A 17299-nucleotide genomic window follows, 5' to 3' on the forward strand; every position below is an offset into this window, starting at 1 on the left:
TTACTTGAAAGAGGGCCATTTCTCTCTTTTAAACCCCTTTCAGAAAACTTCCTCTTTTGGCCAAAACATGTCTATATTATTGTAAAGAACAAAAAGGGATCACAGCATATATATAAAAATTACATTAGAAACTTCTTTTCATCACCATAGTATATTAGTAAATGGGAACATGATTTGGCTATAGAAGAGGACTTTAACCGGTAGAAACAAATTAACAGTCTTGTTTTTAACATTACAAAGGACGCTAGGTTAAAGTGGTTTCAGTATAGAATAACACAAAGAATTCTTCCAACAAATAAGTTTTTATTTGATATTAAACAGGTAATTAGTCCAAACTGTAGCTTCTGCAATGAGTGCGTTGAAACTTATTTGCATCTATTTTATTATTGTACTCATGTTCAGTCTATACTTAAAAGTTTGCAAGAATGGATAGCAGTAGCCACTGGTATATCTGTGTGTTTCTCTCCAAAAGAGAGTCTTCTTGGCATTCCAGAAGAAGAAAAAAAAATATATATTATCATTATTTTCACTCTAAATTTACAAACAAAAAACTTTTTTTTGAGCATTTGAAACATAATATACACAAATATTATATTTTAGAAAGAATATCATTCTGTAATAGAAATAAATATGAAGAATTTTTGAACAGATGGGATATCTGGTCAAATCTGTTGAAACAATCTAGACAGAAACACATTGTTTGTAATATATCTTGGGATGTGAATCGGTAGATGTTACTACAATGACTTGCCTTTTGTGCTGGTGACACCTGGTAAAATGTACTATGTAAAATGTTGTTACATATTGAAGATGGTGAATAAAAAAACCAAACACCCCCCCCCCCCCCAAAAAAAAAAACCAACAGTGAGTTACAACCAGTCGTGTGCAGATTAATAAATTTCAAGACACCTTGTTTGATCCATTTGACCATTAATCAAGTGTATCTAAGATCAAAGTCAGAGTTACTTCTCTTTCGGTTGTAAATGTTTCTAGACCAGTATATTTAATAAATTGAAAACATCTGTTACATATAATAATCTGTTTAATTTATATATCCATTAAATTTGAAGACACTTTTTAGAAAATAAGAATTCCGCTGAATTTAAATGTCATGCCTATTATAAACACATTCGATATCACTGTTCATCTAAATACATGGTTTTTTTTAATTAAACCAATTCAATGCAAATTTTAATTTAATGAATTTTAAATTTTATTTCATATGCTTTGAGATGAACATTCATAGATACAACTATAAAGCAAGTTTCATTGATCTATGACTTGTACGTTTTGAGAAATGGAGCTAAATGTGAAACTTTAACATTGGGCCAAATGTAAAACACATTCTTCACCACTAATGAAGAGACATAAAAGTGAAACAATGTAATCTTTAGTATTTTAGTTTTATTTGGAATGCTCAGAAACCTGCTGCTATCTAATATGTGTACATGTAAAATATTTCACCAACGTACGTCTGACTTGTCTGAGCTTCGTTCATCGACATGTTTGAGATGTCGAACTTCGGAATCGGCTGATGTGATTCACCCCTGGATCGGTCTTTGCGGCCACTCAGCTCCTCAAAGCTATCTGAAAAACAACAATAAATTCCTTTCAACAAATTTCTTGTTTTATGTTTTAATAATTTTTCAGGATGAAAAAAGTGTTCAAAGATTATTGCAGTTTATAGGGATTTGGACATAACCATACACAAATTATGGGACTAATTCTGTGCATGTTTAATTCTGGTTATAGCCTGGAAAAGGTACATTAAAAAAACACACCCATATAATTTAATATAAATTAAATTGTATTAATCAAATTAAAAATAACACAGTATGCTTATTGTTTTACTACTTCTATTTTGTCCACAACAAGATATGGGAACTAATAGATGAGATGAAAGCGAAATACTTTCATGATATGTAAATAACATCAAAGAACTGTATTTACCTTCTTGATAGGCTTGAGAATGGTGACCTTGTTTGTAGGGTGTGGAAGACATTGGACGTTCACTGGCAATAGGACTTATCACAATGTCTTGTCTGGAACCTGGAAAACAGTCATCACAAATTAAAGTAACCAGACAGAACTCGGATTTATTGATACAAGTATAAAAATAGTTTTTACAGTGTGTTTCTTTTTGAATGATAATCATAATTCTGATCTATATTATTCTCCCATCACTCACAGGGAAAGAAAGGTGTGTTGTGCCCACAGCAATAAGAGGTCAGTAGTTACAATGGTTGAACAGACAAGGATAGGAATGTATGTGGAGTTAGATGATAAAAGACGTTTAAAGATAGGATGTGCAGATAGATCTATTCTCAAACTCTTGATTTAGTCAAATTTGGGGTCCCCTTCCCCATTTTGCTCGTAAATAATTAATTCAGGTCAGTCAAAACTTTCTTTACTTTTGTAATACTGTTTTTGTTTTTGCAAACCAATTTCAGCATGAACAGTGTAGCGTGCTACATCAAATATGCATAGTTTGCCAGGTGTTGCTACATAAAAAGGCTGTGTAATCTAAAACCACCCCCAGCCGTATAATGAATCTACAGCAATCCTGCCGAGAACAAGAGGACAACCTTTGCTGTGTGAGGATGTGACAGGGTCTGGGATGGCAGCTACGTTTGTCATCTGATGGTGAAAATCCTGATATGCCAGTTCTAGATTCTGAAATGAACACAAAATGTACTATAAACCACTGGATTATTACAAAGTTAAAAATGTACATGCAAACATAACCACAATTAGCACATTGTGATATAATGTATTTACTACACAATCTTCACCTTTGACAGACAGATTAGTGATGTTTCTATATATATAGTTACTGTTTTTAAGAAACAGTATTTAACATACATTCTGCAATCAACAGCAAAATCTAGGGTACTAGATAGGTTATATTTCAATTAATTATTACAAAATAATCTGCAGGTAGCTTATTCTACCACTGGCAAAAGTAAATGTCAACAGAACATTCATCATCATCATCACAAAACCAGAACCTGGCACGCCAAATGGCCAAGTCATCTTCCCAGCTTAAAAAAGCTAAAAAAACAGCTTAAATACACGAGTCATTAGTGTTTAAGCAATAATATTACTATGCAATCAACCAGTCCTTAAGTGGGCACAACTTGATTATTTCTAGGTTTTCTAAAAACAAGTCAAATGTAATTTACTAGGGTTTTTTCACTGGAAGACAACTTTAACACCACTGGAAAAGTAAGTTAAGTAAAAACCCATGATGATAAATGATATAAAATCTATCTTTCACATTTGTTTTTACAAGCCACCTGAAAGCATTTAGGAGTAAAATGACCGATACTCACATTAGCTTCTTTCTCCAAGTTCTTCAGTCTGTATTTTGTTTCAGCGATCACGTCACAGGATGTCGTGGAGGAAACATCATCGTCTTCTGACAACCGGTCGTATCGTTTCGGCATCACATAATCATCGTCGAGTAGTACATCATTGTAAACATCTTTATCTTCAAACCGCAGGTGAGGGGAACGTGATCTGTTACCATGACTACCAGCAGCATGATGGTGAGATACTTGTGAAATCTGGGATAGATTGACTGACCTGAAAAAGATCCACTCGTCAGGTTACTACACAGGGCTATAGTCATTTGGATATTGGTTGCCACACACACACAATTTGGCCAAAATCATAAAAAGTTAATTGGCCACATCTCAGGAACCATATGTCTGATCAAGTTAAAATTTAAAAGATCAGCATATATAAAATTTTCCAACAAAATCCAAAGGGGAGAGAATTAGCCCATTGGTCGATTTGACCCTCTATTTGATCTATACAATTTTAAAAAAGTGAAAGTTTGTTTTGTTTAATGACACCACTAGACCACATTGATTAATTAATCATCGGCTATTGGATGTCAAACAATTTAAAAGTAAAATTAATAGATTACAGATAATCGGTTTTTGGGTTTCTTTTAAATTAAAGACAATTTCATTTACAACTCCTGTTCATTTACAACTTTCAAACTGTTGTTATTAAACACAACCAACCTTGCATCATCTGGGCCTGGTGGTTTCCTATAGACTTCATTATTCAAAGCTGAAAGCATAAAAACAATTTAACTATACCATCATAGAAAAAAATGCTTAACATGACCTCTAACCTCAGTGGATTCCCCGCCCTATCTAATGGACTGGGGTCTAATTCACAAAGGTCTCTTAGGCTCTGCTAGACAACAAAGCATCCTCTTTGTAAGTCTTTTAGCATGCACTGCGAGATCCCAGAGTTGTGAGAGTTTAGTGAATTAGGCCCCTGGTCCAAACAACTACAGCCAATCAAATGCCTATAAATTTTCAATAAATCCCGGTACCAACAAAATCCATAAGATTTGAAAGTGGGAATGCATTAAGATCACAGGTCAGGTCAACGTATAAAAATAAATACTTTAACAAGGGGTACAGTAACTTATTAACATGATTATAAGTCAGTTTGTTAAAGATGCTGAACTTAGTTTGAAACCGTGAAAATGGACACTACGTTTAATTAATCTACAAACATGTAACATATTTCGAACAGAGAGAAGCTAAAGTATATAATGTTTAAATGATGAAATACTGTCTCAAAATAACTAGAGATTGTCTCGATAACCATTACTTTGTAGATGAATAGAATGATGAAAAATGTATTTCGGGGTATTACAAAAACTTGGATGACCAGAATCACTTTAGGTGTATGAAAAAGAATATTTAAAATAACAAAATGTAACTACTTTTAATTGAAATTTTCAAAAACAGCTTTAATAGTGGAAAATGCGTCATAGTGTTTAAAAACTAGTGTCTGTCACTTTAATTTACCACAGTTATAATGTCTGTGATGATTTACCTTGATTTGTCATGGCGAGATGTTGACGTAAATCAACGACTTCACGGTTCATCTCCTTCATCTGTAGAGTCTGCTCTTCATAATGCTGTATGAGTTCACGATTCCTGTCAATCTACAGGAACAAAGAATACAACACTGTGTGTACTAGAGGGATTCCATCCATCACAGTTAGGAGGATAAGAAATGTGATGTAGAGTGGGAAAGCAAGAAGCTAACAGACACTCTCAATCCATGGCTTAACACTGTTGGAGAGTTGGCAAATTTCTTTAACGATGTATAACCAAATTAATTACTTCAACAAAAGTACCCCAAAATAAAATTAATTAAACATGCTTTTTCTTGATTTCACTATTTTTCAACTTAATTATCAAATATATTTGCTAATTCAACATTAACTAGCAGTTTGAGCAATTAAGAGTTTAAATCCTGTTAAACAACTTCTGAGTCACAGGGCTGAATTTACGAAAAAAAATATGAACCCCTTAGTCGTGTGTAACATTCCCAAATGGCCATGTATATTTAATAATCAACGATAACCACAGATGTTTAACTATGTGCATCTGTGATACATTGTCCATGTACAATAAATAAACATATATTAAACAAATGCATGCTGATAATCTTCGATAAATGTATCCCTAAGAGTACACTTAAACCGAGGCAGACAAACATCAAAGGTTCACTTGACAAGCTGCTAATAACGATGTTACCTTAAAAGGTATGAGAGTAGCTTTAAACATGGTCTAGATGGAAACATAGTATGGTTATGGGACATTTTTGGCATGCTTCCACCAGAAAACTATTCAAGCACACCTGTTGTGGGTATAATATCTGACTTTGCAAGAGAGAAAAATCCATACTGAAAGAAATGTTTTATTTAATAACACATAGAACACATTTTATTTACGGGGTGTCGGACATATGGTTAAGGACCACACAGATATTGAGGGAGGAAACCCACTGTTGTCACTTCATGGGCCACTCTTTTCCTTTAGCAGCAAGGGATCTTTTATATGCACCATTCCATTCACAGGATAGCATATACCACGGCCTCTGATGCACCAGTCATGGTGCACTGGCTGGAGTGAGAAATAGCTCAATGGGTCCACTGATGGGGATCGATCCCAAACTGACCGCACATCAAGTGGGCGCTTTACCATTGGGCCACGTCTCGCCCTAATCCATACTGAAAACTCTCGACTAAATCAACAGTAAAAACATGATTTCTTAGATTTGATTGGAGCAAAGAAAAAAAGAGGTCCGAACCATAACAATGAATGACAAAGAAGAAAGCTTCAATCATGTGACCAGAACAGGAGGCACAGGATTCATTGGAAGATTTTAATCTATCCCATTGGCTGTTGGGATGTCGAACCAGACTACTAACATAGGGAAATATGCCATTGTATGAGGTCAGGTTAAAGTTAAAGTTTGTTTAACAACACCACTAGAGCACATTGATTTAGTAATAATAGACTTTTGGCTGGCAAACATTTGGTAATTGAGACATATAGTCTTAGAGAAGAAACCCATTACATTTTTCCATTAGTAGCAAGGGATCTTTTGTATGCACCATCTCGCAGATAGGATAGCACATACCACAGCCTTTGATATACCAGTCGTGGTTCACTGGTTGGAACGAAAAATAGCCCTATAGGCCCACATACTTGTTTTTAATGTCTACAGAAGCTCAAAGCAGGTTAAGTGGAGAAGAATTACCTCTTCCTTGAGGCGGACCTCCAGCAGATGTTTCTGCTGTTCGAAGACCAGCTGTTCCTGGCGCAGACTTTCCCGTGCTCGCTCCAGGTCGCGCTGCAGCATCAAAGTCTCCGGGCTGGGTCGGCGCAAGTCTCGCAGCAACTCCTCTTGTCCTGGGAATAACAGACACACAGAAGTACTGCTTATTAAAATACTGTAAATCATGTAATTAAGACGTCATGATATTATTGCGTCCATACATGAGTGAACAAAAATGCGTATTTTTATTAATGCGTCGGTTAAAAGTCCACATCACATAAAAACCAGCTGTGTTGTTATTATATTGTCTGGGCTTCATCTTTCATGTTAAAAGAGTAAAGTTTGTTTTATTTAATGACGCCACTAGAGCACATTGATTTTTTATTTTATCATCGGCTATTGGACATCAAACATGGTCATTCTGACACTGTTTTTTAGAGGAAACATAGGCTACTCTTTTACGACAGGCAGCAAGGGATCTTTTATTTGCGCTTCCCACAGGCAGGATAGCACAAACCATGGCCTTTGTTGAACCAGTTATGGATCACTGGTCGGTGCAAGTGGTTTACACCTACCCACTGAGCCTTGCGGAGCACTCACTCAGGGTTTGGAGTCGGTATCTGGATTAAAAATCCCATGCCTCGACTGGGATCCGAACCCAGTACTTACCAGCCTGTAGACCGATGGCCTAACCACGACGCCACCGAGGCCGGCGTTAAAAGAAGTCAGTAGTTGTTTTCACAGCTACTACATAACCTGAAGCTAATCGCATGGTGGGTCGACCAAGAACCCTAATTACTTAAAGTAGTGTAATTAGTATAACTACACCTTATTGTTAAGGGTATGCCTCACACTTTTGTGTGGTGACTGCTTCTAATTAATCCACGTATTATTCTAACAAATGTTTTAGACTGATTTTATACACTTGATGCGCAGCACAGGAATAGACGTTAACAAATGCGATATATTGCAACAGTGACAACTTGCGACCGGTCTAAATTTAAATGCCATGTATAGAGTCGAGCCAAATGGTTTGAAGAAATACGCACGGATTGTTGGTTACGGTTATATAATTTTCTACTTTTTAATTTTTACAGGAATATATTTAGTAATAAAATTTGTTGATTATAATTTTACAAATGTTCAAAACAGTTTAAATGTATACAGTAATCCAGAAGTGTAAGAAAATTTGAAAAATACTCACATCGCAAAATGAGCTTTTCAAAAACAAAACATTTGGAACATAACTGTATTATATAACCGCTATGATATTCCAGGAAAGTGAAAATAGAATGGCAACATCGAAACGAAAGAAAGATTCTTGAAGTATTCACAAAAAGACGTTTAAGAAAAATTGTTTTTGTATTTTGTTTTATCTTTATATTATAAAAGTTTTATTTTATTGAGAAGTATTATAGTAAAATCCTGCAAATTTTTTCTATTGAGAATGAGTCTAAACAAAATGCGTCGATGTGTTCGCCGCATTTTTCGCATTAATTACTTGCTCGCATTAATTTCATGATTTACAGTATGTAATACAACAGTCATGTAGTGTGAACAGTGCCTACAGTGGTCGTTTGTTGTGTCATAGTTTTAGCCAAAGGCTCATTTGAGCAATATAGGATTAAAGAATGAATTTAATATGCAAATATTATGTTTATACAAAAGATTATAAAAGATGTTTAATGCCGGAATACACATAATTTTGGGTGTGTATTTTTTTAGGCAGAAAATATTTGGCAAATAGGTTTAAATATATTATAACAAATGAATGTTTGGCAGCTGAAATCAAGAATACTTACTGCCTCTTTCTCGTTCATTCATCATGAGAAGCTCGGACAGTCTCCTGTAAAATAACAGATTAATGATAACTGAAATCAACACTCTAATTAGAAACTGTTTTACATCAGTATCTAAAATATTAGCCTTAGTTCAATCATAGAGCCTATTCTAAAAATACAATTTTGGTATCAAAAATCATTATAATCTTAAAATAGATATTATTTTACAGTTATATTTCACCTGAAAATTGATGTAGATAATCAATTATTGAACTGTCTAACCTATACATAGTATCCTGAAATACATATTAAGCCCGTCTTCATAAAAGGAACAACAATGCTTGTATATAACAAAGAAAATATTTTCACTCACGTTCGAAGAGTTTCCAATTCATTTCTCATTAATGCATTTTGCTCCTTGGTCACATTGTAGTCAGTCATCTGTTTAGTAAAAACAAACAATATTATGAACCAGTATATTATATTTAAACACGTCCACAGATCCACACATGAATGAGTGTGTATGCCAGCATGCATAAGAGGACAGTAGCCATACATGATATAAGGATGTTTTCAGATGATTTGTTGGATACTTAATTCCTACACAGTAACAAACTATCTTGAATGGAAGTCACAATGAAATAATACTTGCACACACAAAGTTAAAAAGAAGTGAACAACTAAAGGCACATTAACACCTGCTAACGATGTATGACACTAACTGTGATAGCTGGAATACTCACGTCTCGGAGTTTGGCATTAATGAACTCATTCTGTCTGGTCGCTGTGACTTCTGAATGTCTCAGTTCCTGGGTCAGAGTCTAGAAACAAATAGATATTAAAGGATAACAAAAATTAAGTATTTAAAAACATAAGAATCATTAGGGTTATTGCAGATTCAAATGATTAACATATTATTACTCATGATTAAAAATATCTGGTTTATATAAATGTTACATATCCCATGGGACAAGACATTACAATTTATCATCCGACTTCAGATAAATTAAACCAATATATTGCCTTGACAAATGTAAAATATCCAACTTGAACAGAGTTCTAACTACCACCACCAAATGTGTCCCTTTTGCATTGAATGTTCCATGTTTGTCTAGCTGGTAAAGACACTAATTACTGTGCCCTGATTTATACTGCCCATCTCTACTTACATTAGGTTAAGTATGTCTCTGTTGAGAAGTAAACTTGATGGGTATATGATATTAATTGGAAGGGATAATTACAAGTAATGACTATGAAAAAGATACAAGTTTTAGAATACACATGTGACCATTTTTCAAAGATATATTTAACAATATTAAAAAACAACCCAGAAGAAATTTAACCAAACATGTCACCTCAAGCTCATTAATTCTGTGAGTTTTGTCTCTCAGTTCGTCTTTAACACTCTGAATCGTACTTTTCTCATCCGACACAAGCCGTTCCAACTCTGAAACAAATGAATGCATACTGGAAAAATCACTTTTGCTCATGTTGTTTTAAGAACACAATGAAAATATAATTTGTATGCATATTATAAGTTATACAATCTTTACAATCCATGAATTTAAGTACCCAACAAAATGTGGGTTTTTAAAAAAAAAAAAAAACCCACAAACATTTTTATGCCCATGTAAACAAAGGATTTCACAGTACTGGAGAGCTGGTTTTCAGTTAATACTTTTAAACATTAATATCAGTCATGCTGTGACAATCTGAGCTTTGTAGCAGATGCCAAGAAGAAATAAAAGCCAATTATGAGTGCAACTAGCAGTACTGCCTGCCAGTTTATGTAACAAATAATGTAACAGTGACAGTAACAGTGTCAGCTAATGTACGAACTAGCCTCGGTGGTGTCGTGGTTAAGCCATTGGACATAAGGCTAGTTCACACCCAGACCGAGGTTTAATGACTCAATGGGTAGGTGTAAGACCACAACACCCTCTTCTTTCTCACCAACCACTAACCCACTATCCTGGACAGACAACCCAGATAGCTGAGGTGTGTGCCAAGAAGAGTGTGCTTGAACTTTAATTGGATATAAGCACGGAAATAAGTTGAATGAAATGAAATAATGTACATTGTATGAACTTCAAACAGTATAAATATTTATTTGTAAAATATCACTCTCAAATGTAATTTGTTGAGGGAAGAATAACAAACTATTTTCTACCATGAAAAGTGGAGTCATAGAAAAAGAACTCTTTATCTAACTCCTGCTACCTAAGTATAGAAACCATCAAAATATAAAATACCTTTAACTCTGGCTTCTCTAACCTCCAGGTTCTGTGTTCTCTCGATGAAGCGGGCTTGTGTATCCAGCTTGAATCTATTGGGTAATATTAAATTAAAATAAACATGACTAGAAGCATTTTATATTGGTGAATATGCAGTCATACAGTGAACATATTGTTTTCTCAGTTCATAATTGCATAAACCAACAAATAATCATGGTCAATTCTTAAATGGAGAGACAAGGTACATGATGCAGGGGATAATAATAACAATTTAAACGTGGTTAGAATGGGAAGAAAATATGACTCTTAGAGGAACGGAATATTTAACAACACCTCAGCACAGTTTAAACTATGGCTATTTGGTGTCTACCATACATTTTAATTTTGTTACTAGGTCTAAAGAGGAAACTGTTGCCATATCATAGGTTACTCCTACCAATGAATAGTACGGGGTGTTTTATGTGTGCTTTCCCAGAGACAGGAACACATATTATGGTCTTTGGCATACCACTCAGAAAGCTTGGTTGTGTCTGTCTAGAGGATTTGATTCTGTGACTTACCATACCTCAGGTGAACATGCTACTACAGAGCTACATCTGACCCTTCAGAAAGGAAGGGAGGTGTGTGTGTGTGGTGGGGGGGGGGGGGGGTGATACGGGGAAAGATGAGTGAATCACACTTACTGTGCCATGCCGTTCTGCAGCCTCTGCTCAAACTCAATCTCTTTCCGCTTCACTTCCTGTTCTCTCCTCCGTATCTCATCCTCCTTCGCACGCATCCGTTCCTCAAGCAGCTTCTTCTCCCTGGAAACAAACAGTCATCATATTATAATATAACACAACACACTCGGGGTCATTTTTCAAACTAATATCAACAAATTACTAGCAGAGTGGATGGCTATATCTAAAGCTGATAATATCTCAACCAGCATATTGTTAACACCTGCTGCAGTATCATTTTATATCAAAATAACAGGACTAAACATTTTACTGAGTAAAAGCTAGACAGAATAAACAGTAGTATTAAAGTATATGTGATGCCAAAAATATTTTAAATAATTAAAAATGTCTTTGTTTTTAATTCAAGGTGAAATTGTAAAACAAAATTTCATGTATATTCATATTCATATATATTACTTCAAACACTTCAATCGTTTTGATGCACTATCACCTTAAATTCTTAATTTCTAGATGGTGTTTTTAGAATGCAGTTTATTACCTTTGATTCAGTTCTGTTTCCCTCTTCAGTTCGTTCTCTCTCTGACGAACACATTCTATTTCCTCTAAGATAATTTGTCGCTGAGTAAAATTTTCTTTTTCATGCATCTAAAATAATATAAGTTCAATAAACTAGTCAATTGGTAATAGTAAAAAAGATAATAGTTTTTAAAAAATTGAAATAAAAGGTAAAATATAAGACATGGTAAAAACTTCAGTCCTTAAAATTTGCATCAGTTTATATCAGGGGTGGGGAAAAGCCCTTTTTTCCCGGTCTGGGACCGATTCTCGATCTCTGAGACCGAAATTATTTTTTAAAAACGCGCATTTGCCGGTCCCACTTTTGTCATTCTTGTCGGTCCGAAGCACCTGTCCATTTCTATTACTGGAACAAATTCCTATCGGTCAAGCGGACCGGCCAGCCCAGACATCGGTATCTCGTGCATGATTTAAAATAATAAATACATAGTGGTCAATAGTGGTCTGGTGTTTCAGACGTTTGTGATTTTAAAGTCTGCCTAAGTATATCGCCAGTCACTGAAGTCGGACCTACAGTAGTGTCAATCGACTGCCACTAGGCTAGACATTTGTCAAAGTCGCTGAGTCGGTCAAGAGATTACACAGACATTAACGATAGCACCATTCTTGGTTTAGAGAGCCATCAATGTATTACACTCCAATTAAAACAAAGGACCCAGAATTTGCAACTGGTTACAATCAACATCTGTCAACACCTGTGTACGGAGCTCTGTCGGGTCGAGTGTCCTAGTCAAGAGGCAAGAGGCTTTTGTGCAATACAAACTGCTTAAAATAGCATAAAATAAAATGAAATAATCTATAAATGTATTTATTGTTGACTGTTCAATGTAGTGTATCCAATAATTATAAAGGATTTTAAAATTAACAAAAGGTTTCCACCTTTTTTTTAACAAGTGGGAGTAAGCAGAACAGCTACATGTACTGTTATCTCAAGAGCCAGTAGAGGTCAAATTTCATCCAATCAGTGATGACGTTATTACTCTCTTTGTCTAAACATGTGCTAGCTCAGGCTGTCAAACGCTTCAACGGTGCCATCTTTTATTAATTTTCAAGATACAGTACTGAATACTCGTACTTTTTATACATATATGGGAATTAAAATTCATAACTTTTATTCCTTTTTTATATTATTTATTCTATTATGTAAAATATATACAATTTGTGGGGGTTTTCACTGATCATATGTGATTAATTTTTTTTTTTTTTTTCATGTTAATTGTTTTGCGTTCATGATTCAAGATAAAACTATACAAATATCACTATGATTTAAAAAAAAACTATTTGGCAAATATCGTTTTTTTTAAAATTCCTCCCACCCCCCCGGTTGTGACGACATCAAGTGGGACCGATTGACAATTTTATTTTTCCCCACCCCTGGTTTATATATATTAAGTAAATCTGAGATAATTATAAAATGCTAGTATTTCAAATCTATTTCAATCACAAATTATCAAATCAATTACATGTACCATCACAAATTATCAAGGCCAATATTTTAATTATCTTTTATATCATAAAAGAAATGTTTTTCCCAACATTTGTGTACTATTTAGTTGTCTTTCATATTCCTATATTGTATCTTACCTCTTGTTCAGCCTTCGTCCGTTCTAACGAATTTCTCTCTCTTTCTCCCAGAGCATCATATCTAGACTGGTATTCCCTCTCCAGCTGTAAATACACAGCTTCAAAATAAACAACATCATTCCAAATATTGTACATGTATTGTTCAAACAGTACTTATGGTCTGACATGAGCAATTACTCTTGCTCTTGCTCATGCAAAACGATTTCCGCATAAGTTAAAAACTGTTTGGTTCATCACACACTGATATGGCTTAATTTGTTTTACTCAAAATTACCGAGTTTGACACTTGTGACCCATCATACCCCAGACAAGTGCTCTACATTCCAGCCCTAATATTTTGTTATTACAAATTCCAGGCATATGAAAAATTAACACATTTATGTCAAACCCCACATAAACCCAGTATAACTGAGTACATTTGAGACTTACTTCCTTTCTAAATCTGCTTAATTCTCTTTGACACTGATCTTTCTCTTCTAGTCGTATTCTGGCTATTTCGTTGTCTTTCATACGGGCAAGCTGAAATTAAACAACGTATATATGTCTTGAAAAAAGAAGAGATAAAAGAAATGAGACTGTCTGATGATTATCAAGACGACACATCTGTCTCTTCAATTCCGAGCCATTTGACGACTCACATTGCACCACTTGAGCTAGCTCTTCAAGTTAAAAACATCCATAAACTATAAACACACGAACATTTTCTATCCTCATCAGAAAAATAACTGAGTGGAAAATAATGCATTAACATTTTTAGAAGTTATTTAAATAAAAATATCCAGGCAAGTGATTAGATTTTTCCTTGATATTTTGCAGTTATATTCATGAGTACCAAATTTGATAACAAAAATACTGTACAATAATCTATACTAACAGACATACAAACTAATTAACTCATCCAAAATCATCTTACTTAAATACAGTCTTTAAAGGAATGCTAAAGCAAGGCTTTTGGACTGGTGTGCATATTCAGTGATACATAATGCACATTATTGCTTAATATCAACAAGTATAATCGTATAGTTAATTAATAAAATGGTTAAATGTGACGGCTATTATATATAACGGGCGCAGCCATTTTGTATCATCCCAGTGAATACGCCCTCTGGCGAGCTGGTGGTTACATAATACCTAATGTGTCACGTCAGGAATTAGTCTTCAAACTGAAGAAACAAAACATACCTGATTTTTGCGGATGCATCGCAATGTTCTGTAATAATATTCATCCCAGTAACACAGCAACGTGTATATGTGGTTTATTTTTCAATATAAAATAAACCACCATTGTCAAAGTGTTGAAATAACTGTATTATATTTTGTATATAAATTAACCCACGTACTGAAATAATAGTTGGAGTGTTTTCTTGCTTAATTGGTCTTTTCTTTCCGTGGCCTGTACCTGTGGTTCTTGATTGGCAGGTGTATATTTAGACGGTTCCTAGACACTGTGTCTAGACACACTAAAAAGACGTGCCTCTTTTATGAAGATCACAGGGTATTGTGTGATAACCTCAAATCGTAATGGACTTTACCAGCTTTATTACTGTAAGTAATTCTGTAAAACCCTTGATTAAATAGACTTTCCCATCTAAAATCACAAAACTGACCAATTACGTAGTCCCAGAGAAAAGAAAATTATCACTTGGGTATCGTGAGTGGTCGTTTTTGCTCGAACGTATCCTACCAATAGGCCTAATAATATGCAAATTGAAATATATTTAGTTAAATAGTTTATTATACTATCAAGTCATTTATGTTTTTACAAGTCAGGTTGATGAAAGCGAAGCGCCTTGTTGTAAATTAGAGCATTTGTTTACACTGTGCATAATAGAGAAGTTGGACCTGAGCTGACGTCACTTCGCCCCAAGCTATACCTCCGGATGTCACAAAAACGAAACAAAATGGCTGTCCCCAGTTAGCAGGAATAATTAAGTTTTTTTACTAATTCTAAAATTACGCGTTTTTCATTTGTTAAAGTGTCAGTATGTCTTGGTGGTCCGGGTATGCATCTTTCCAACACATAAGGCTCTTGTTGGAGTTTAGTCTACCTTTAAGAATCCAGATAAAAGGACTTTTGTCTTGAATGTAGAACTGCATCTATCTTTCATGCATAGTAAACTCTGCATGTTAAATTCTGTTCACAAACTGAAACTAATAAATGTACTAGCCAATGTTTTAGAAACTATAAAACAGCATTACGTACTTCTCTCTTGAGTTCTGAGTTATATCTGTCTTCCAGCTGTCTCTGATACAACAGAAGTCGGTCCTCAACAGCCACTGACCCAGTTTTCATGTGATCATGACGCTTTGATGAATACAACTCATCCAGACTATGTAACTTCTCATCTGTAAAAATGAAACAAAACCATCAACAATGCTATATTACATCTGTAAGTACAGAGGTTACACCCAACACACACTGTGGTGTGTTCAGAGGGAGCATTCATGAACAATTTGACTTGTACCATCATCATCTATCACCTCACACTTATCTAACATTAAAACCTGCTAAGTGAGTGAGTGAACACAATTTCTTTCTCTCCTGAACATGACTTAGACCTCATCTTGTACACAGAATATTCATGACTGATTGCATGAGAGCAGTGTCATACTGGATACTGAACAGAAATGGAAAAAATAAAATAACCTTCCTACAGAGCAAAAGGAGAATACAGTGGAACCCCTTATAACTGGACCCTCTGTAAACCAGGAATCCATGAAAACAAGATTTTCTTCATAGTTCCTTTTTAAATATCAGTACAGAAAATACCCCATCTAAACCAGACACCTTTTAAAACGGGTATTTTTACCTGGTCCTTGGGTATCTGGTTTAGACAGGTTACACTATACATCAGTGGCTATTAGGTATCATGAGCCATGAGTTAAAAATGCTAGGATACTGGGTGATATTATTAGAAAATGACTGAATGAAAGGATACAAAGACGACTGACATAAAAGTAAAACCTCTTTTCCTTACATGCACCTGACCAATTAAAGTCAAATTTGTTTTTAATTATTCCATACATATGAAAGTATATGAAAATTAGCGAAAATGACAACGGTAATGAATGCTACCATAGGCATAAGGGCTCCCATTTGTGTAGGGGGACAGGCTGAAAATACCAGTCTGGAAAATATTTTCTTCATAATAGGATTACTACCAGTTATATAAGCTATAAAAAGTCGATTAATTATTACAAATGTTTTACATGGACTACAACTAATATTGGTGATAGAATGATGGAAATACACAGTGAAAGGTTTCAGACCAGCTCCTTGTGCTCAAGTATATCCATTGTTTTTGCCTGAATTCTAATATTTGCTCCAGCACTGGGGGGGGGGGGGGGGGGGGGGGGGGGGGGGGGGGGAGGAGGAGGAGGAGAGATATGGGAAGTTGCCCCCACCCCACCCTGTTTCATACGCTTAGTATTGCTACAAATGAATTATTATTAAGTTTAGAATTTGATACCCAGAGAGCTGACAGGACCCATTCGAATGAGATCAGTCTGAACAGCTGTCTCCAGTGTTGATCTGGCGTGTAGACTCGAAATATCGTGAAGTAATGTCCATAGAAGACCTTTGAATTGAAACAATAATATTTAGAACACAAAACAAAATGAACAAAACATTGTACTGTGTATTCATTTAAATTGATTTTCATATAATCGGTTTCATAATGTTATAAAAGTATAAAACATGTTTAAAAATTCTGTGGTGACATATAGTATAATATTTTTATAAACTTGCTATAATACATCAAGATTAATTGTAAAGTTGATAAAAATGGCATCTCATTTACTACTCTCTATATTAATATTTATATGTATATTATCGTCAACAACA

The 17299-nt window shown here is 34.7% G+C and overlaps 1 protein-coding gene across 3 annotated transcripts in view; it reads right to left on the reverse strand.

Annotated features, from left to right (window-relative positions):
• Positions 1-17299, reverse strand: part of LOC121374341 (oral-facial-digital syndrome 1 protein-like) — a 32882-nt gene that overhangs the window by 9542 nt on the left and 6041 nt on the right. For all 3 annotated transcript variants that reach the window (XM_041501413.1, XM_041501412.1, XM_041501411.1), the window contains exons 5-22: positions 16926-17033; positions 15659-15801; positions 13885-13974; positions 13456-13539; positions 11834-11940; positions 11299-11418; positions 10634-10707; positions 9737-9828; positions 9125-9202; positions 8755-8822; positions 8403-8446; positions 6583-6734; positions 4864-4975; positions 4032-4080; positions 3333-3585; positions 2586-2673; positions 1951-2049; positions 1473-1587 (exon numbers count right to left, since the gene is read on the reverse strand). In XM_041501413.1, coding sequence (XP_041357347.1) covers positions 1473-1587; positions 1951-2049; positions 2586-2673; positions 3333-3585; positions 4032-4080; positions 4864-4975; positions 6583-6734; positions 8403-8446; positions 8755-8822; positions 9125-9202; positions 9737-9828; positions 10634-10707; positions 11299-11418; positions 11834-11940; positions 13456-13539; positions 13885-13974; positions 15659-15801; positions 16926-17033 — 1876 coding nt within the window. The remainder of the gene's footprint in view (positions 1-1472; positions 1588-1950; positions 2050-2585; positions 2674-3332; positions 3586-4031; positions 4081-4863; positions 4976-6582; positions 6735-8402; positions 8447-8754; positions 8823-9124; positions 9203-9736; positions 9829-10633; positions 10708-11298; positions 11419-11833; positions 11941-13455; positions 13540-13884; positions 13975-15658; positions 15802-16925; positions 17034-17299) is intronic.

This window comes from Gigantopelta aegis, chromosome 6 (assembly GCF_016097555.1).
Source record: "Gigantopelta aegis isolate Gae_Host chromosome 6, Gae_host_genome, whole genome shotgun sequence".
Classification (NCBI taxonomy): domain Eukaryota; kingdom Metazoa; phylum Mollusca; class Gastropoda; order Neomphalida; family Peltospiridae; genus Gigantopelta; species Gigantopelta aegis.